This window comes from Lepisosteus platostomus, chromosome 22 (assembly GCF_059453375.1).
Source record: "Lepisosteus platostomus isolate fLepPlt1 chromosome 22, fLepPlt1.hap1, whole genome shotgun sequence".
NCBI lineage: Eukaryota > Metazoa > Chordata > Actinopteri > Semionotiformes > Lepisosteidae > Lepisosteus > Lepisosteus platostomus.
In genome coordinates this window covers 8392749-8413406 of record NC_142632.1, presented here as the reverse complement: position 1 = coordinate 8413406, position 20658 = coordinate 8392749, and the positions used below count along the sequence as shown (strand labels likewise).

The 20658-nt window shown below is 55.6% G+C and overlaps 1 protein-coding gene across 1 annotated transcript; it reads left to right on the top strand.

Annotated features, from left to right (window-relative positions):
- The first annotated feature begins 562 nt into the window (after nt 1-562).
- On the top strand, nt 563-20059 carry wdr81 (WD repeat domain 81). Its single transcript, XM_088616363.1, has 12 exons — nt 563-1376; nt 3865-4324; nt 4886-8472; nt 8790-8897; nt 9210-9403; nt 10221-10402; nt 11117-11282; nt 11619-11784; nt 12402-13181; nt 13899-14044; nt 14400-14582; nt 17085-20059. Exons 2-12 carry the CDS (start codon nt 3966-3968, stop codon nt 17409-17411), a joined length of 6198 nt encoding a protein of 2065 aa, XP_088472489.1. The 5' UTR covers nt 563-1376; nt 3865-3965; the 3' UTR covers nt 17412-20059.
- Nucleotides 20060-20658: the final 599 nt, after the last annotated feature.

The window sequence follows — 20658 nt, the reverse complement described above, 5'->3', positions numbered from 1 at the left end:
CCGCGGCCACTCTCAGGTGCGGGGCGGGAGCGCGGTTTAACACAGGTGTAGGTGTAACCCCCCCACCCCACCACCACACACACACACACACCACCGGCGCCGCGCTGGTGTCGCCTGCGGGGCTGCGGGTCGGCGATAGTCTGCGGTATCAACACAGGAGCTGCTGTTCAAGTCCCGCACCCACACAGGAAACGAGCTAATCCCGCTTTTATCTTCCATTTGTCACGCTCTCTGCTTGTAGACACCTAGATGATCAAACCCTCGTACGAAAAAAACGACAACGCACGATCTAAAATCTTATCTGCCTGCCTCTAGCATTATTATTTAACACATCTCCACTTTCCTTCTAGCTAAAGCAACTGTATAACAGTCAGTTCACAGTGAATTGGGAAACGTGAGGGAGTTCTGGCATCCTGTCGCAATTCGGCTTGAGTTGACTGATGGAGACGCCACGGCCGCTCCGCTCACTTCGCCTGCAGCGCCTCGCCGCGGGCAGGAGGCGGAGCGCGAGAGCGCGGCGGGCGGGCGTCGGGCGTCACGTGAGGTCTCGAGGAGGGCGGGATGCAGGTCACGTGAACCCTTCGGCGGCTCCAACATGGCCGCTCTCAACAGAGGGGCATAGCAGCCTGCGCCGCGAAAACACACACGCTTTCTCCACCGGCGCAAGACAACACGGGTCCGGGGAGGACAGACCGGCAGTACACTGTTGAGAAGACGCTCTTGCCCGGCGCTGGGCAGCAAAGGGGCTGAGGGGCCGGTTTCTGAAAAGAGAAATAAAGCTGACTCAACCAGCGAGCAGTCGTCTGTGCGGCTGAGGAAGTTTCTTCGTTTTGCCTTGAAATCATTTTTGTTTTCGGTTCCTGTCCGAGTCGACGCGTTTTGTCATCACCCTGCAACTTCCTTGTTTTGACAAGCCCGGGTATATCAATAATTATCTGTAGTTTTTCAAGAGTGATGATACAAGCCGGAGAATGAAATCACGCGATCGCACCGTCCGTGTCGCTACTTATCCGTTGATGGAAACGCGCCAAGAACAGATCTGGACACTTAAGTCATTAGTTCATGTTTTGTAGTCTGCGTACATTTTTTTTTTGTTTCTCTTGCGACCACAGCGAGACACTTTTTTTCCCGGTATCGCACTGTGCGCCGCCAGTTCGCTTCGCCAGTCTGGTCAGATTTCCGAACTGCTCAGAATTAATCATCATCATCATCATCATCACATGAGCGGGGCATGACTCCTGCCCGGAGCCCCGCTGGTTCCGTCATGAGGGGAACGACTAGTTGAGCCCGTCCAGGAGCCGGTGGAGAAGGCGGCGGAGAAGCTTCAACCCTGAATCCCGCGGAAACGGAATGAACGGCGCAGAAGCCCGAGACTGGTAAGTTTCTTCCGCAACACAGGCGGCGGATGAGAAACCGTGAAGCCTCACACTAACGTGCCGACGACGAGGAGGAGGAGGAGGAGGAGGAGGGGGGGGGCACTTTTTAAGGAAGACATAAGACGGAGATTTGACGTTTGCACGCCTTAGCCGTGAAGGCGTAACTTTATCTGTGAAGCCCACTGGCGTCGGTCCCTATCACCGGCGCAGGGAACTGGTCCTGGAACTGGTTCGACTCTTCTGGTTTCAGACTCAGAGCTCGGGAATTCCCGTTTGCTCACTGCTACGTGCATTTTTCCTCTGGTGCCGAAAATAAAAGGCCCGTTTATATCCACTGAGTTGCAGTGACCTCATACAGTGTGCTAGTGCACTTGATTGTCCAGCTGCTTGTATTTCTACTTGCATCTGGAGCAGGTGAGACGTCCTGTCCGTTAAAGAAGACGGGTGAGCTCGAATCAGATTCGCATTTTTAGAAACGTCCCCAGTGTCCCTCTCGGTAATGGATCTGAGTCTCTTCTCTGCTGGCTTTTGCTGCATTGCCATGCAATAAAACTAAATTTGACTGTACAACATGTAATGAATATGTGTTTTAGGGTGATCACAGAATTAGAGAGCCAGTCATGTCTTAATTACCCACCGGTCATAATGGGAGCGAGCTCTGTGTGTTCTACTGGGTCTGAATCCTGGTACTGTAGTCATTGCTGTGGTTGGGAGCTTCATGCTGCTCTGGCATCGTGTAGGAGTTTATTCCCTTGCCAGCAGGTGGAGGGGAATACTGCCGACCTCAAGTTCAAGTTTGTTGCCATTATACTCATACGGAGGTATATGGTATAACGAAATGCTATTTAGCTAGCTCTCAGATTACAACTCTCAGCATTACAAAAAAAAACAACACAATTGTGTAAGAAATTGTATAATTGTATAAGAAAAGAAAGACAGAGACAACAGGCAATGTGCACCACAACAACAGGGACTGTGCAAAACAACATCCGTTGTGCAAAATCATACAGCAACAGAATGAAATAAAGGATAGAAATTATGGGGAGTGAACTTCTTGTCGTGTGAGGCAGAGGTAGATTTCAATGTGTTTTTGAGTTTTGATAAAGAGAGAAGGCACTGTGAGGGTTCAGATCGTGGGTGAGAGAGGCTGGGAGTTTAATAGTTTGATAGTGCCGGGGTAAAAACTGTCTCTGAGTCTGGTAGTCCGGGCCCGCATGCTCCGGTACCGTTTTCCAGATGGTAGAGGGTCATACAGTCTGTAGCTGGGGTGTGTGGGGTCTTTGATGATGCTTGGAGCTTTCCTCAAGCACCGTCTGTCATAAATGTCCTGGATGGATGGGAGAGCAACCCCAGTGATGGACTGGGCGGTTTTCACCACCCGCTGTAGGGCTTTGCGGTCAGCAGTACTGCAGTTGCCACACCACACTGTGATGCAACCTGTCAGTGTGCTTTCTGTAGTGCATCTGTAAAAGTTAGTGAGGATCTGGGGAGATCACCCGTCTTAGACAAGCTCCGTGTACAGACTGTTCTGCTGTCAGCTGAGGGAAAGGCCTGTCAGGTCGACTTCACCCTGAGCCCTCTGCCCGTCAGCTCCTGGCCAGGAAGATGGCCAGTGAATTCACTTGAGTCTCGGGGGTGGTTGAGCAGACGGCTGACTTTCCCTTCAAGAGATTTTTAAAGCCCAGGGCCTGTGAGGCATGCTGTGGTGTGTATCGAGCTGAGCCCCACCTCCCTGCACGACACGACAAACGCAGGAGGTTATTTCTTGCTGTGCAGAAAACGTGCCCGTCCAAGGGGGAAAAAAAACATTGCAGGGGGTTATTAAAGGTTTTAATAATAATAACTCCTTGCACTTAAATAGCACTTTTCTGGACACTCCACTCAAAGCGCTTAACAGGTAATGGGGATCCCCTCCACCACCACCAGTGTGCAGCCCCACCTGGATGATGTGACAGCAGCCATAGTGCGCCAGAACGCTCCCCACCCACCAGCTATCAGTGGGGAGGAGAGCAGAGTGATGAAGCCAATTCATAGACAGGGATTATTAGGAGGCCATGACTGGTAAAGGCCTGGAGGAAATTTGGCCTGGACATCGAGGTAACAAACCTTTTCTTATCGAGAAACGCTCTGGGATTTTTAATGACCACAGAGAGTCAGGACCTCGGTTTTATGTCTCATCCGAAGGACGGCACCTTTTTACAGTATAGGGTCCCCGTCACTATACTGGGGCATTAGGACCCACACAGGGTGCAGGGTGAGCGCCCCCTACTGGTCCCACTAACACCTCTTCCAGCAGCAGCCTTAGTTTTCCCAGGAGTCTCCCATCCAGGTACTGACCAGGCTCACACCTGCTGAGCTCCAGTGGGCTGCCAGCTGCGAGTGGCAGGGTGACATGGCTGCTGGCGATGGTTTTTGTGTGAAGTGTCCCGTGTCCTGCATGTTCTCAAGGGAGGAGTCGCTTGACGTCGGTGCTTCCTTGTGCCCACAGAAGAGCAGACAGCGGCTCCCCCCTGGGCTCAGCCCCGCGCCCATGGAGGCCTGAGGCGGCTCGAGCTCGGCTTGCAGAGGAGGACCTGCCAGAGAGGGGCCATGGATTGGCTGACCGCGGCCGTGGAGAGGGATCTGGGCATCGACCGGCGGCAGCTGGCCCCGGGGCCCCGGCCGCAGGAGCTGGTGGCCTACGTCCCCACGCGGTGGGTCTCGGGGCTGAGGGAGAGGAGGCTGCAGCGCTGCCCGCGCCCCGAGGGGCTGAGCGAGCCGGAGGTGCGCACCCTGCTGCAGAGGTCACTCGGCAAGCTGCCCGCCGGCTGGACCCGGGTGTGCATCCAGGGCATGAGGAAGAGCAGGCTGGGCTACGCACTGGCCAGGGAGCCGGGCGGCCCGGGAGAGGGCAGCGCCGAGGACTCCTTCCTGAGCCTCATGCGGGAGGTGGCGGGACGCAACTTCAGGTACCAGATCTCTTGTGTCCGGTGCCCTCGGTCTCTGCAAGCTGTGAGAGGGGACATCGCAGACTCTTCTCACTGCTTGTGCAAACTTCTGTCCGCTGAACCGAGGAGGAGATTCTGTTCAACCGCAGTGTTCTTCGTTAATTTCATTTCGGTTTTATCCAAAGCGACTTGCGTGGACCCCCCTGCCAGGGCGGGTTACTGGAGCAGTCTGAGTGGGTGCGACAGCTGTGCCCCCACAGGGGATTCAAACCCGCAACTTTCCAGCCACAAGTCCGGAGCCGTGACCCCTGCTCCACACCGCTGGCTACTGCCACAATATGTCATGCTGACAAAAAGGGGGAAGAGAGGGAATGTCGATTTGCTTAATATAAATGTATTTTGTGATTTAAATCCATATAAACTTATGATGCAGAATTCAGTGTCGTCAGCTGTAATGTGTGTGGTGATATGACCATATTTTACGTGCTAATAAATGGAGTGATCACCTGTAGGAAGCTGGGTCTTCTGCTGTTAGTGGGTTCCTTGACTGATGGGCTGTCTTTCCTCTCCTTGCTGGTGCAGGAACCTGTGGCGCAGGGCGTACCGCGCCTATGTGCGGCCCTATGCTGGAGCCGCAGAGGAGACCCGGGTCCCGGCGCCGGAGGCCCTGCGGCAGGCCCTGCAGGCTCTTTTCGGCTGCCCCTTTGTCCCCACGGAGCGCTGCTCTCCGTCTCTCTCCCCAGCCAAGGAGAGGGAGAAGGAAGCCTGCTTCCTCTCCGCCGCGAGCTCCAAGTCGGGAGACCCCCTGTGCCCCAACGTGCTGCCCGCCGAATGCCTGCTGGAGTCCCCCGAGGCGCTGTATGTGGTGCAGCCCTACACGCAGTATTCCCTGCATGACATAGTGACCTACAGCCCGGCCAAGCTGGGCAACAGCCACGCCAAAGTGCTCTTCATTCTGTACCAGCTCCTGCAAGCCATGAAGGCCTTCCAGGCCGCGGGGCTGTCGTGCGGAGAGCTCTCTCTGCAGGACGTGGCTGTGGACGAGCAGCTCTGCAGCCGCCTGAAAGTCAGCCTGGCGCACTATGAGCGCCTGGGGGCCGAAGGGCAGCAGCAGCAGGAGGAGGAGGAGGAGGAGGAGGAGGCCTGTGCCAGTAACGGCTCCCTCCGGAGTAACCGTGCCAAGGGGGCTCCCGGCGAGGAGCGGTGCCAGGACTGCCACGCCAGACTGAAGAGGCTGGTGACGGATTGGGTCCACGGCCGGGTCTCCAATTTCGAGTACCTCATGGAGCTCAACCGGCTAGCAGGCCGCCGGGAGGGGGACCCCAATTACCACCCGGTGCTGCCCTGGGTGGTGGACTTCACCGTGCCGTCTGGGAGGTTCCGGGACCTGCGGCGCTCCAAGTTCCGCCTGAACAAGGGAGACAAGCAGCTGGACTTCACCTACGAGATGACCAAGGAGGCCTTCGCGGCGGCCGCGGCCGGCGGCGGCGGAGGGGGTGGCTTCGGGGGGGGGCTGGGCGGTGTCGGCGTGTGCCCCGGCGCCCCGGCGCAGGCGGAGCAGCTCCACGTGCCGCACCACATTTCCGACGTGTTGTCCGACATCACCTACTACGTCTACAAGGCCCGGAGGACCCCGAAGGCCGTGCTGTGCAGCCACGTGCGCTCCCAGTGGGAGCCCAACGAGTACCCCGCCAGCATGGAGCGCATGCAGAGCTGGACGCCGGACGAGTGCATCCCGGAGTTCTACACCGATCCCACCATCTTCAAGTCGATCCACCCGGACATGCCGGATCTGGACGTGCCGCCGTGGTGCAGCTCGTGCGAGGAGTTCGTGGATATCCACCGCCGACTGCTGGAGAGCCGCGAGGTTTCCCAGCAGCTCCACCACTGGATCGACCTGACCTTCGGCTACAAGCTCTCCGGCAAGGAGGCCGTCAAGGCCAAGAACGTCTGCCTGCATCTGGTGGACAATCACACCCACCTGACCAGCTTCGGGGTGGTGCAGCTGTTCGACCAGCCCCACCCGCCCAGGCTGGCTCCCCACGTGTTCTCCCCGCCGGAGCCCCCTCCCCTGGGCTCTGCCACCATCTTTGTCCCCCCTTGGGCAGCTCCTGCTTCAGAGGCTGGGGCGCCGGCTGGGCCTCAGGTCACAGACAGCCTGGACGGCCTGGTTCTGGAGGCGACGGGGTGCGAGGCCAGCATCTGGACTGTGGTGGACAAAGACGAGGAGCTGGAGCAAGGCACGGAGGCTCTGGACTCCCTGGGCGTGGCCCCAGGCTCCGGCTCCGCCTTCTCCTCGCCGGCGGCCTCTGCCAGCGGGAAAGCGGCTGGACCCGTCGAGCAGCTGACTCCAGCCTCGGTGGCGTCCCAGTCTTTGGTCTTCCCAGCCGACGGCACGGCCATAATTCCGGCCGCTGGAGGCTCCGGCATCCGCGGCGCCGCGGCGCAGAGGAGCAGCGGCCTGGGCCGCCGGCAGGGCGAGGGCGGCGGGGCCGGGGGGAGCGCAGGTGTCGAGGATTTTAAGATCAGCCTGCCGGAAGGGTTCGGCTCCCTGCAGCCGTTGGAGGAGCTCGAAAGGCTGAATAACTTCCTGGTGAGGGGTCTCCACGCCAAAGCCCAAGACGGCAGAGATTCCCAAGGGGAGGAAGAAGACGGTGGGAGCTCTGGGGCTGCTGCTTCCCTTACGGAGCTCTTCCAGAGGGACATGCAAGCCCTGGGAGTTCTGATTGCGGAGATATTTTACGCTCCGAAACTACGCAGCCTGAAGCCAGGCGCTTCTCTGAAGGATCGGTACCAAGCCGTCCTGAAGCTGTGCTCCTCGAGCCTGCGGGAGGTCCCCTTGCCCCTCCACCACGCCCTGGATATCCTCCTGCAGAGGGGGCGCGGTGGCGGCCCGGGGGCGGGCGGGCGGATCAGCCTGTTCGCGTACCCGCCCGTTTGTGAGGGTCTGCCCCCGCCGAGCCCCCGGCAGTTCCTCAGCCCTCACACCTCACCGCTCCCCTTCCCAGCATACTTCCCGGCCCTGCATCGCTTCGTCTTCTCCTACCACGCCAGGGTGGGGGAGGAGGCCCCCAGGGGCCCCCAGGGCACCCAGGAGCGGGACATCGTCTTCCACCTGTGGCATCAGCTGGAGACCCTCTTAAAGGGCAGCATCACCCCCGAGGGTCTGGAGATCCTGCTGCCCTTCGTGCTGGCGCTCATGTCCGACGAGTCCACCGCCGTCTACGCGGCCTGGTACCTGTTCGAGCCCATCTCCAGGGCCCTGGGCCCCCGCAACGCCGCCAAGTACCTGCTGAAGCCGCTGGTTGGGGTGTACGACAGCCCCCGCTGCCTGCGCGGGCGGTTCTACCTGTACACCGACTGCTTCGTCCTGCAGCTCATCGTGCGGCTCGGCCTGCAGCCCTTCCTGTCCAGCCTGCTGCCCCACGTGCTCCAGATCCTGCCCGGGTTCGAGGCCGGCGGCGGCGGCGGCGTGGGCGGCGGCGGCGGGGGCACGGGACCAGGGTCGGAGTGGGAGAGCCGCAAGGCCCTCAGCCGGGCCGGGGACCTGGAGGAAGAGGAGGAGTACGAGAGCGGCGAGGGGGGTCCCGCGGCGGGGTCCGCCGGTGGGAAAGTGGGCGCGGGTGTGGGGGGGGGCGGGGGAGGTGTGGACGGCGGGCTGGTGGACTACTCCTCTGGGATCAGCCTCAATGAAGTCTTCCTCCCGGAGGGAGAGGACTTTCAGAACGGGCTCTATGTCGGCAACGGATCGGGCGGCGCGCCCGGGAAGCAGCCGGGCCAGAGCGCAGGCAGGGACGACCAGGAGTCGCTCAGCACGGGCAAGCTGAGCGACAAGAGCAGCGCCAGCGAGGTGTCGCTCGGGGACGGGGACTCGGGGAAGGACAGGGCCAGCCTGAAGTCGGCGGACAGCAGCCAGGACCTGAAGCAGGCCAGCGAGGGAGAGGAGGACCTGAGAGAGCTGGAGGAGGAGGAGGGCGGCCCCTGCCCCGAGCTCGCTCTCTCCGAGCGTGCGGGGGCGGCAGCGGGGGCTGGGGAGGGAGGGAACGGGGAAGGGACGGAGCTGGGAGAGGAGAAGGGCCCGGAAGAGGACGTGGAGGAGGAGGAGGAGGAGGAAGAGGAACACGACCTTTCGGAGGACTCGGACGAGAAAGAACACAAAATCCTGCTGGGTGAGTCTGGTGAGGGGAGGTATAGTAGTCAATTGCATTGTGAAGCAGTAGAAATATCAGTGATTAGCTAATTATATTGTGGGCATACATATTTAGAATCATTAGTGGCCAAGATGAACTTTTATTTGAGAGTAGCATGCCCTCTTTTGAAGACATTTGCACAGCTTTAGTGTGACACTTAGTCTAGTGGAGAATGATGAAGTGAGCAGCGGTTAGGCAGGGCGGTTTGCACGCTTTCCCACGGGCAGCGGCCTCGCTGGCCGTGTCGCGCTGGGGGCGGTCCGCTCTGAGCTGACGCGACGCTGCTCGCCCTGCAGACACGCTGTGCAAGACGGTCCGGTGGCTGGCGGCGAAGCTGGGGCCCACGGTGACGTCGCGGTACCTGGCCAGGAACCTGCTCCGCCTGCTCACCATCTGCTACGTGGGTAAGAGGCCCGCCGATCCGTCGTGCGCGAGCGTTTCCCGACGCGGGGGGACACTGGGGCGTGTTCGCAACAAGGCGGCGGGACTTCGATGGGGCATCTGAAGCTGTAGGGCACCCGGGTGGTTTTGTGAGCCTGAGGCTTTCATCGTGAAATTCACTCCATCGGCATCAGCATGACGTATTGTTCTCGTGCTCACCCTGCACGTTTGCACCAGCGCAGCAGATTTTACGAACGACATGTTGTAGAGTTAGATGGGGGGTCTTGCCGCACGGAAGAGCAGGATTTTCAAGTGGGATCTCCCGCCCCCCCCAGGTCCCGACAAGCACCAGTTCGTAGAGTCAGTGGTGGAGGACGGCAGCCTGGACAACGTGGTCAACGTGTACGAGAAGCAGCCGGTCGTCGGGGACCAGATGGCCGGGCCTGTCCTGGGCTGCCTCATGTACATTGCTCACCTGTACGGGGAGCCCGTGCTCACCTACCAGTACCTGCCCTACGTGGGCTACCTGGTATGTGTGTGCGCTCTGCTGTGTGCCTGTCACTGCAGCCCTTCCAGCCAAAAGTGTCTCTGCAGCTCAGCTTCTCAGCTGTTTAATTCATGATTCCTGTGATCAGTGCAGCAGTGAAAAGGTGTTAGCGAGACCAGTAGGGGGCACTCATCCTGGGTCCTAATGTCCCAGTATAGTGATAGGGATACTCTACTGTCCTTCAGATGAGAATTGAAACCAAGGTCCTGATTCTCTGTGGTCATTAAAAATCCCAGGGCATTTCTTGTGTAGAGTAGTGGTGTTAACCTGTCCTGGCCAAAATTCCCCCTGGCCTTTACCAATCATGGCCTCCTAATAATCTCCATCTCTGAACTGGCTTCATCACTCTGCTCTCCTCCCCACTGAGAGCTGGTGTGTGGGGGAGAGTACTGGTGCACCGTTGCATTATCAGGAGGGAGCTGCACATGGACAGTGGTGGAGTTCCTGTTACCTGTAAAGTGCTTTGAGTGGAGTGTCAAGAAAAGCGCTATATAAATGTAAGATTATTATTACAGCAGCGACAGCAGAGACTGAAGTCCTGAGGTGAGGCGGATTGGAGTGGCCATGTTCTGTTATTAGATGAGCTTCAGGATGATTGATTTTAGCTCTTAATTCTGTAGGAAAGCCTATGTTTTTCAAAAGTAAATTTTTTAGATTGAAATCCAGCAGCTTGCGCGGGTAAGAGGCGAGAGAATTCTGGCTCTGGTTCGTGTTCAGTCAGGCACAAGAAGAGCCAGCAGGGTGCCAGGCCAGGGCACAGCGCTGTTGCTGACCGCGTTTCGAACCCCGGTCCCTGCAGGTGTCTCCACCCTCCTCGTGCCGCCTGAACACCCGCAAGGAGGCAGGGCTGCTGGGCGCAGTGGTGCTGACCAAGAAGATCGTCGTGTACCTGTCCGACACCACGCTGATGGACATGCTGATGAAGCTGAACCAGGACGTCCTGCTGCCCCTGCTGGACCTGCTGACCTCCCCCAGGATGGGGTAACTGACCGCCCCACAAGCTCCCCTTCATTTGTGCAGGGATGTGCCTGCTATTGTTTTGAGCTGCTTTGTTCTTCATTAGATTATTTTCAGCCTGGCAAGGTAGTATACATCGATAGATTTTACGTTTGGAATCACGGCCTCTGATTCACTATTTGAAAGGTCTCCACAAGCTGGTCTTCTCATACAACATGAACTAGCTTAGCATCGTTTCCAATTCTAGTGTCTTTATTTTCTAATGATGCAGAGCTGTTGCATCATTAGAATGCCAGTGTTTCCTGCTGGCATTTAGCTTTCTGTTGAAATAACTTTAGTGGTCATCTAGACCGTTATTTGTTTTTCGCAAGGTTTAATGTAAAGAAAACCCCAAAATAAATCATGTAATACACACATAAAGATTTCGAGCGAGTGGCCATTCTGCCACCTGGTCATGAGTGATAGATTGATCCCAGGATCTCGTCTAGCTCTTCTTCCAAGAACTCAGGGTCATCTGCTTCAACAGTATGGCTAGACAGCTCATCCCAGACATCTGCAGCTCTTTTTGGAAAGAAATGCCTCCTGTTCTCGGGTTTAAATGTTCTTTAATGTCCAGACGTGGTTCGTGTTGCACTGTGGGTTCTGAAGAATTCCGCTGGGTTGGCTTTGTCGGAAAGGGTAGGCTGACCAAGAATCCTTTTAAGATCAGGGTGTGAGCCTGTGTGTCTTTGCCCCCAGGTTCCCCAGCGGGGTGCAGACGCGCTCGGCGCTCTGTCTCAAGACCATCAGCCTCATGGCTCTGATCTGTCTGCGCATCGGGCGGGAGATGGTGCAGCAGCACATGGCCGACACCCTGCGCAAGTTCTTCCAGGTCTTCTCGCTCCTGCAGGTGCTGCAGACCCAGGTACAGCCCGGCGCTGTCCGACCCAGCACACAATCCCAACTCCAACCAAAGCATGGAGACCCAGCCCTGCAGACCCAGTGCTGAAAGTTAACTTTCCATTGGAAGACACTTCTGGAATCCACATTTTCCAAACTTCAGCTATAGCGTTTCTCGGTCTTCATCCTGGGGAAGCACGAGTAGCTCTGGCTTCTTCCGAAAAACGACTTGGGAAAACTGGGGGTTGGTGGCAGACAATGAGTAATTTGGAAAGTAGATTAAGGTCCCAGATTACGAGTATGTAAGCAGCCTTCTGCGTTGTGTGTTGATAACTCGATTCTGATCTTGTTGGACGGACAGGTAGACACAGCCCCTCGGAAGGAAGTTGGCGATACCACCGTGCTGGAGCTCTGCACCCCGGATGGGTCAGAGGTCACATGCGAGCTGTCTGTGTTGGAGGAGCTGCAGGCTGTGTTTAACCCTGAAATGGCCTACGCGTCCTACATCCCCTTCTCCTGCCTGATCGGTAAGACGCGGAGCACTTTGACTTAGGCGAACTGATTCACTCAGATGTTTCCTTTCGATGACCTCACGATAAAGGACTTAGCTCAGGAGTGGGCAGTCCCAGTCCTGGAGAAAGCAGCAGCACCAGAAGAGCTTGGAGCAGATGTTAAATTGGTCCAGTTCAGCCAATAATGAGCCGAGTTGGAAACTATGGAGTCACTGGCCCTTCAGGACCAGGATTGCTCACCTCTGTTGTAGCCAGCTGTGTACGATGCCTTTCATTCTGCACAGTCTCATGCCCGTATAATCAACTCCCTTTCGGAACCGACCGTGTTAATAACAAAAGCTTTCTGTTTTTAGAAGAAGAGTTGCAAAGTAATGTTTTGTCGGCTTCAGCAGTCAACACCTGCGTGTAATTATTGTAAAACACAAATGCTATACTTAACAGGGAATGCAACATATTTTGTATTTGATTTGTGGGGGTGACAAATGCTTGGTTTGCCGTGGTGTTCGGTGATGGATATTCGCTACTGGCAGCTTTCTCTCCATTTTCTGCTCGGGTTGAGAATCTGAAGTACAGATGGTTTCCCTGCTGGTTACGTGCACGGTGTGTGAAGGCCTGTTGTCGTTGTTGCCCAGGAGACACGGCGATGAGGAAGGTGCTGCCGAACTACAAGTTGGTGTGCCAGCTCGCTGTGTCCTACCAGGAGGGCATCAGCCCCGACGGTGGCAAGCCGGCGACCAGCCAGAGAGGGGAGCCGCTCGCCTCGTCCGTGGGCTTCCCTGCTGGTTACGGCAACGGCACGGGTCCGAGCCCCTTCCCCGCTCCCTCGCCCTCCTTTAACGGAGACCCCATCCCCGAGTCGGGGACCTTCGGCAGCGTGCTGGTGGGTAACCGGATCCAGGTCACACGGGACGCAGATGCCGGGGGCGGCGCCGGAGGCCTCCTGGGCGACGGCTGGGGCCGGCCAAGCTCCACCCACTCCCAGAAAGGCCCCGCCCCCTCCTGCTCTGGCGGGGAGCACGGCCCCAAGGACAGCGCTCTGAAGCAGGAGCTGGCCCGGAGCGGCCGGTCCCTCTCGGGGAACTGGCTGGCCTACTGGCAGTACGAGATCGGCCTTAACCAGCAGGACCCGCACTTCACCTTCCACCAGATCCGGCTGCAGAGCTACCTGGGGCACACGGGCACGGCCAAGTGCCTGGCCCCCCTCACCGGGGAGGACTTCTTCCTGTCGGGCAGCAAGGACAAGACGGTGAGGCTGTGGCCCCTCTACAACCAGGGCGACGGCACGTGGGACAGCGAGCCGCGGCTCACCTACGCCGAGCACAGGAAGTCCGTGTTCTACGTGGGCCAGCTGGACGCGCTGCAGGAGGTGGTGAGCTGTGACGGGACAGTGCACCTCTGGGACCAGTTCAGTGGTAAGGCCACCGGGGCGGGGCAGGGGCCTGGCTCGTGTGGGGCTTGGCGTTGGCTCGTGTGAGGCTGGCGTCTGGCTGTCGTGAGGCTCGTGTGAGGCTGGCGTCTGGCTGTCGTGAGGCTCGTGTGAGGCTGGCGTCTGGCTGTCGTGAGGCTCGTGTGAGGCTGGCGTCTGGCTGTCGTGAGGCTCGTGTGAGGCTGGCGTCTGGCTGTCGTGAGGCTCGTGTGAGGCTGGCGTCTGGCTGTCGTGAGGCTCGTGTGAGGCTGGCGTCTGGCTGTCGTGAGGCTCGTGTGAGGCTGGCGTCTGGCTGTCGTGAGGCTCGTGTGAGGCTGGCGTCTGCCTGTCGTGAGGCTCGTGTTAGGCTCGTGTTAGGCTCGTGTTAGGCTCGTGTTAGGCTCGTGTGAGGCTCGTGTGAGGCTCGTGTGAGGCTGGCGTCTGGCTGTCGTGAGGCTCGTGTGAGGCTGGCATCAGGCATCAGGGCTGACCTCATGGCCCAGCTGCATGTCGCAGGTCAAACCCAATCTGATCCTGCTCCTTAATAGCCTTTAAAGTCATTTTCACTGCCTTGTGCTCTTGGGAGCTTCCCCCTTTCTGGGTGGGGGGGGTACCTCAATAACGGCCGAGTGCGTGATGGTCCCGTAACGGGGCGCGGGGGGGTCATCTGAGCGAAGCCAGCGGAGCTCACGCTGCTGTCCGTTTCTCGATCCTCTCCGCCCAGGTAAGCAGATCCGCACCTACGAGGTGTCCGACAGCAAGAACCCCGTCACCGCGGTGACCACGATGCCCGCGCCGCACTGCAGCGTGGTGTTCGGCAGCGCCGACTCGGCCCTGAGGTTCATCGACCCGCGCAAACCCGGGCTGCAGGTAACCGCCGCGGGCTGCCCTCCTTCGCTCGCCTGCTGCTTGTGTTCACGAGGGGTCACCTCTGTTTACAGCAGCCCTGTTCTGCGTCTCTGTGTTTGTTGCAGTGAGCCAGTAGGTTGCTGTGCTTTTCTTTGCCGCCAATATTTTTTACCACTAAGAAAATTTAGCTATGATCCGTCACAGTGTGGCCTTTCAAAATCTCTGAATTTATTTTGAGTGTTAAAAATTCCTTTGCATTTTCCCGAGCTGTGCTTCCCCGCTCGGCTGAAGCACCAGGGAAGAGCGCCGTGCCGCTGGCGTTGTCCGGAAATGCTCAGCCCTGGGGTCTCTTTCTCTCTCTTTTTTTTTTCCCCAGCATGAATTCCGCCTGGCGTACAACAACATCAGCGCCGGGCTGATCCGGTACCTGACGGTCAGCCCTAACGGCCGGACCATCGCGGCCGGCTTCTCCTCGGGCTTCGTCGTGCTGATCGATGCCCGGACCGGGCTGATCCTCCGCGGCTGGCCCGCGCACGAGGGCGACATCCTGCAGATGAAGGTGAGGGCCCCCCCCCTCGGGATGGGGCGCTGTTTCTGCATGTGCCACTGTACATCCTCCCAGCTTACTTATACTGCACCCTTGAAGATGAAAACCTCCAATAGATTGAAGATTCAACAACGGTGGCGTCTAGTCGCAAGTCTGTTATGCTGGAAAGAGCTCAGACCAAACAAACCTCTGAGTGTTGCTGGTAAAACACCGGACAAGTAGTTTCTTTTGCCAAGTGCATGTAAGCATTAAAAATCCTTCTTTTTTACAGTGATCGCAACCAGCCGTGTAGTGACAAAGAATATTTTGATGTTGAAGGTCATTGGCTTGGGCATTCATTTATTATTACTATAATAATGGCTTGCAGTTTATAGGAAACTTTTCGTCCTCGAGCATCCAAACGTGCTCCATCCCTGGGCAGCCTGCGTGACACACAGCTGCCCCCCCCTGCACAGCAGATCAGGGGGAGGAGTGAGAAACTGCTGCAGCAGCTGTATTAAGGAGGAACATTAGGGAGGCCAGATTGTCCAGGTCCACGGGATCTTTAATGACCAAGTAATCAGGACCTCAGTTTAACATCTCATCTGAAAGATGCCACCACCTAAACCAAGGTGTCCCTGATCTCCATAATGGAGAATGTGGTCAAGAGGGAAGAGCACCCCCTGCTGGTCCATGAAAAGCACTTGCAGTAGCGACCTGGTTTTCTTTATTGGTCTCAAACCCCAGTGCTGGTCAGGCCCAGCCTTGCTTAACTTCTGCGGCCAGATGAGAACAGGCTAGTATATTTTCTGAAAAAGTTCTTGATGGGGGGGAAAATCAGAAGAATTTAAGACCGTCTTAGAATAAAGCTCAGTGATTCATTTTCTTTCATCATTAACGTAGAAACATGGTGTTTTAAATTGCGGTAGTATGGATTTGCACAAGTGTGAGGGCACATTCTGACCACTAGGCTGCGCTCTTGAGTAAATCCAGAGCAGAGCTGGGGGGCCTGGCAGCTGAGCTCGGAGGGTCTGAACGACACAGAAAACAGCAGCACCGACGCATTCGGACCGAAGACCAGTTGTGTGCCCTGTAGCTGCAGTCCCAGTGCTTCTTAACAATCCGCAGTAGATTATTAGAGATGATCCCCCCCCACCATTGAAACAGGGTCAGGCCCTTTCTAGCCGGGGCTGTAGTCGTCCGGGAAAGCTTGGTGTTTCACTGAGCCGCAGGGGATGCCTGGTAGAGATATTTCTCTCTCCCATCGGTGCCTCAGAGAGGGTGAAAGTTGGACCCCTATTGGTTTGCTCGGAGGCAGTAAACAGTTCCCAGAGCTTAACGAACTTTGCTTAACCCCCGAGTTCGAGGGTCAGGGTTGGCGCTCTGGCAGGGGAAAAAAAAAACGGAGGTTCAGGTAAATATGGACAAGAGTTACTCATTAGAACAGCCGAGTCCGCGGTAGCGTGGTAACAAGGTCACGGCACGGCCCTTTCGTTCCTCCTGGGAATAAGCCGTGAAGGGCCAGGAGCAGGAGGTGATGCTGATCACGGGATGAGAAGATGCTGTAGGTCAGCGCTTCTCCCCTCTGGCTCTGAGTGACCCCGGTCTCTCCTGGGTTTTTGGTCCAGTCAGGTTCTTAGTTACAGGCAAATTAATTAAGAGTGTCACTTTTATGCGTGTTTTTTTTAACTTTTCTCTCGGCTCTTGAGAAGTTGACGAGGTTTGTACTTGGTATCAGATCTGCCCGTTGTCAGTTGCGTGAGCTGAAAGGTACAGTAGGAGAAAACGCACACACTCTAGCAATGTCCGATACAGCCGCCCAGGTCTGTAAGAGCAGTTCAGTTGATTGTCATGTGCACAAGTGCAATGAAACGCTTATTTGCATGAATGCTCTAATACAAAGACATTATGGTAACACCAAAATACATCAATACAGAAACAGCAACAGAAACAAGTTAAATAAAATACATCTTGGAGAAGAAAAAAAACAACAAGTCGTCATTGAATGATTGCATGTTCAGAGCTTTTTAGTCAGAACTAATCAAGCAAGTTCTAAATAAGCAGTTTGAGGAAAGCCAGTCTGAAGTTCTTTGTGATGTAGTTGTGGCTCATATTACAGGGTATTTGTGAACCCAGCACTGAGTGCGGAAAAGTCTGAAAGAGTGGGCAGGTCAGTCACAAGCATGTGCCTGCAAATATAGGGGTCCCCCCAAGGGCAGGGGTGAGCCCCACTGCTGTGAGTGCACTGTGCGTCACTGTGCAGAGAGTGGGGGACGTGTGAGTCACTGTGCGTACAGCGGACACAACCAGCCTCGAGAGGAGCTACCAGAAGGAAATTAGCCAGTTTACTAGTTTTAACCTGATCATTTAGGTGAAGACTTTGGACCTTTGGAGACTGATGCTCGAGGGTTTTTTTGTAGTAGCCTGGAACCTGCATTAAAAAGATCCATCGGCCTGTGGAGCTCGAGCCTCTGTTGTCTAAGCTCTTGCACGGGGGTGAAGGAGTTCTGTTCTGTTGTGCGTGTGTCCGTCTAGGCCGCCGATGGCAGCCTGCTGGTCAGCTCGTCGACGGACCACACCCTGAGCGTGTGGAAGGAGCTGGAGCAGAAGCCGCTGCACACATACCGCGCGACCTCGGACCCCATCCACACCTTCGACCTGTACGGCCCCGAGATCGTGGCCGGCACCGTGGCCAACAAGATCAGCGTCTACTCCATGCTGGACGTGTCGGCCAGCCCCGCCAGCACCACCAAGCTCAGCTCCGAGAACTTCCGGGGGACCCTCACCAGCCTGGCCGTGCTGCCCACCAAGCGCCTCCTGCTGCTGGGCTCGGAGAACGGGGCCATCCGGCTCCTGGCCTGAGAGCGCGCTGTCGGGGGGGACCCTGGCTCCCCATCCTGCGGCTGGGGTCGTCCTGGGTGCCGGCCGTCCTGCCTTGGTGATCCTTCGGCGGTCCTACAGGCGGACCACCCTCGCGGCACTTCCTTGACCCCTGAAATGCCTGGAGCTCTGGAAGCTTGGACACGGATGAGTCCGGGCAGCGGGTGGACGGGCGGGAGGCGACACTCATCGAGATTCCCTGGGATCCCCCTCCCGATGAGCCTCCGGCTTCATTTCGGAAGAAATTGATTTCAGATTATTTCTCTTGCTGCTGAATAGGGAACCTTAATTCCAGGGGTGGGGGAGTTAGTACTGCCAGATCTTCCTTTAGAAGCCCCTTCTCACAGCAGCGGCCTGCTGGCTGGGACTGAACTGTGCTAGCACGCGGGGGAAACCGGGCCCGGCTCAGCGTTCTTTCCCCCGCGTGCTGAATGGGACAGAACCTGACCCGTTTCCCAGCCGTGCTCGGGCGCAGGCCTGCACATTGCCCTGTGCTTTTCAAGGCCGTACCGTCGCAGAAACTTCAGATCATTATTAATGCAGTATTTACGTACAGTATTACACCCCGTGTGAAGCGCTGTGCAAAACCTTTACTGTAGTTCCTCCTACCAGAACAGTTTTAGTTGTAAAAAAAGGCAGCAAAATAAACAGCCCTAACACTGATTTCTTAACCAGGGTTCTTACTCAAGTCTGCTGAAGTCATATTGAGCACGGCGTCAGTCCTGAATGATGGATGCTGATGGTGTGGTCACAGGCTGTTCAGACTCTGCACAGTACACAGTCTGTCCCTGCCAAGGCCGTGCGTAGGTGTATCCCTCTGCGATCTGTACCTGGAGCGGAGGAAACATTCCTAATAAGCCTGCAAGTCATGGATTGATTGTGCGTAGAACAGTTGGAAAAACAACAGCTCCCTAATGTACCCGTTTAAGATACTCTGGGGGCCCAGGCTGGTCCATGACCACTAATAATTTTGACCCGCTGTCCCTGACAGATGGGCAGAGCCAGTGGACTTGAAGACTCTGCTCCAGAGGTACCCTTTGCGCAGGACGCTATGGCCTGCAGAGCCATTAACTCGATGAAACTACTATGCAGTAGGACTGCTAGCTCCGGATCTTTGCGTTTAATCTGGAGAGGCCTGTTTCTCTCAGGCGGGAGGCCTGGTTATCCGAAGATGACGAAGGTCGCTCTGCTCTTCTTGGGCTACAGGAGGAAGCAGCCGGCCTTGGATATTGAGTGCTTGTTTTATTTTTAGCAAGAGTTCTACTAAATGGCAAACACGGGTAATAAAATAATTTTAACAGTGTGAAACTAGAGATAAAAATCCCAGCGGTGCCAGAGATGGTGTTAATCTGGACCTGCCCTGAGAGAACAGGGCTGGAGAGCTCGGCTTGAGTGGCAGATGGAAACTCACTTTGTCTGTGCAGGTAGTGGCCCTGAAACGGCCTGTGTTAAAAACGTGAGCACAGACACATTTGGTTTTAGGATTTGAGGAATTTGGCAATTATTCAAGTTCATCTTGGAGCAGGAGCAGATCTGTGCTTTTTTTTTTTTTCTATGTGGGTTTCGTAAGAAACCCCCACAAGTAAGTTATTAGTCATTGCACGCAGTGGGTACTGGTCTCTCTCTGTGCAGTGTCTGAGCATCCAGAGACCAGTAAAGGACCAGATGTGATTACACACACTCATAATGTAGCTTTAACGCAGGTGTCTTTTCTTTCATAGCTGGCTACTCTCTTTTTATGCTAAGTGACTCATTGCAAGACAAAATGAGTAAAACAATAACGAAACTGGATCTGATCACAGAATTCTTTGTTAATAAGTTGTATTTTTTTTAAACCTAGAAACTTAATGCCTTATGAATACAGAACAGTAGAAAATAAAGTACCATTGATAAATAGGAAAGAGCCATAATGAATCTTATTGACGTGAATAAAAAGCACTGAACAAAGCTGGACCTTGAAGACTCGAGAGAGCCTGGTTATGGACAGATCGGCTTGATCTCGTATTCTGTATGTTGTGCAAGCGAGCGTTCTCGGCTTTCAAGGTATTATAGTGGAGACGGGTCTGAAAAAACAAGACGACCTGACATTGGACTGTGTTGTTGGATTCTGCTTACTTCAGTGCTTCTTTTCCAATGTGCCCTCTCTTAAGCCACAGTAGAGAGAGCCTGTTGACTGAACCACTCCCAATCAGGTGTGAAACTGAATCGGCACAGAGCTGTGTGCGCATGAAGTGAAGTGAAGTGGAGTGGAACCTGCGTCCTTCAGTTCTAGAATGGAGCTTCCAAGCGGCGAGAGGTTAAAGGTCGTACCCGTTGGCTAACTTCAGGTAGTTTATGAGGTAGGGATGGCCATCGTGTCAGACCCCAGAGGCCAAGCTGTGGCATTTTTCTCTTCCTCAGCTCTTGAGACTTTCAGAATCCCCACTACACTTTCCCCCCCCCCCCCCCAAAAACCTGTTTCTCACTCTCCTGCAAGACGGAAATGTGCGCCAGAGGAACAAAACGAACAATTTGCAACTTATATACAGTATATATATATGTGTGTATTCCATTGGTACATTTTAAAGGAACAAAATGAAAATGCCTATTTTATTTATTAACCTGTTTAATAAAATATTGCATACGCAAGGCCCTGGTGTCCGTGTGGTGCTTCCAGGGAGAGTGCCGTGGGTTGGGCGCTGAGGGGTCCCACGCGGGCCCACTTCCTGTGCCGGGGAGGAGTGCTGTTAGCATGCCAGGGTCGTCCCAGCCTTCTCCCGGAGTCCCTGACGTCCGAGGAGATCTAGCACGGACTGTGAGCTGGCGAACTCTTAAAACCGAAGTGTACACACGTTTTAAGCAACTGGTTTGGTTTGCCTCTGTTTTGAACACCCATCGCCGAGAGGGGTTGACTTTGGGGAAGGGTCTCATTCTTTTGTGTGGAATCGGGGCTCAGTGGGCTTCAGGTTGTAAGTGACCAGTTGCTGACTCATGGCGGAATGGTCAGTAGTCTGGCCACATAACTGGAAAACTGGGTTTTAAATCCCAGGTAGGTCCCTGGAGCTAAGTGCTTCACTCAGCCTGCTACAGTAACATCCAGCTATACAAACGGGGACCCATCTAAGACAGTTTGGATAAAAGCATCACTGAGATGAACACTTTAATTAATGTTGGTATAAAAAGCCTTCTTAGCAACCGGAGCTGTTCCACTATTCTATCTCACATTGCTCAGGATCCAAGTTAATGTTTT

Bases quoted from the DNA above. Each gene is read 5' to 3' on its own strand.
- wdr81 (XM_088616363.1), top strand. From the start codon at position 3,966: ATGGATTGGCTGACCGCGGCCGTGGAGAGGGATCTGGGCATCGACCGG. The intron at 4,325-4,885 runs GTACCAGATCTC...TTGCTGGTGCAG, and splicing joins GTGGCGGGACGCAACTTCAG to GAACCTGTGGCGCAGGGCGT. The intron at 8,473-8,789 runs GTGAGTCTGGTG...CTCGCCCTGCAG, and splicing joins AGAACACAAAATCCTGCTGG to ACACGCTGTGCAAGACGGTC.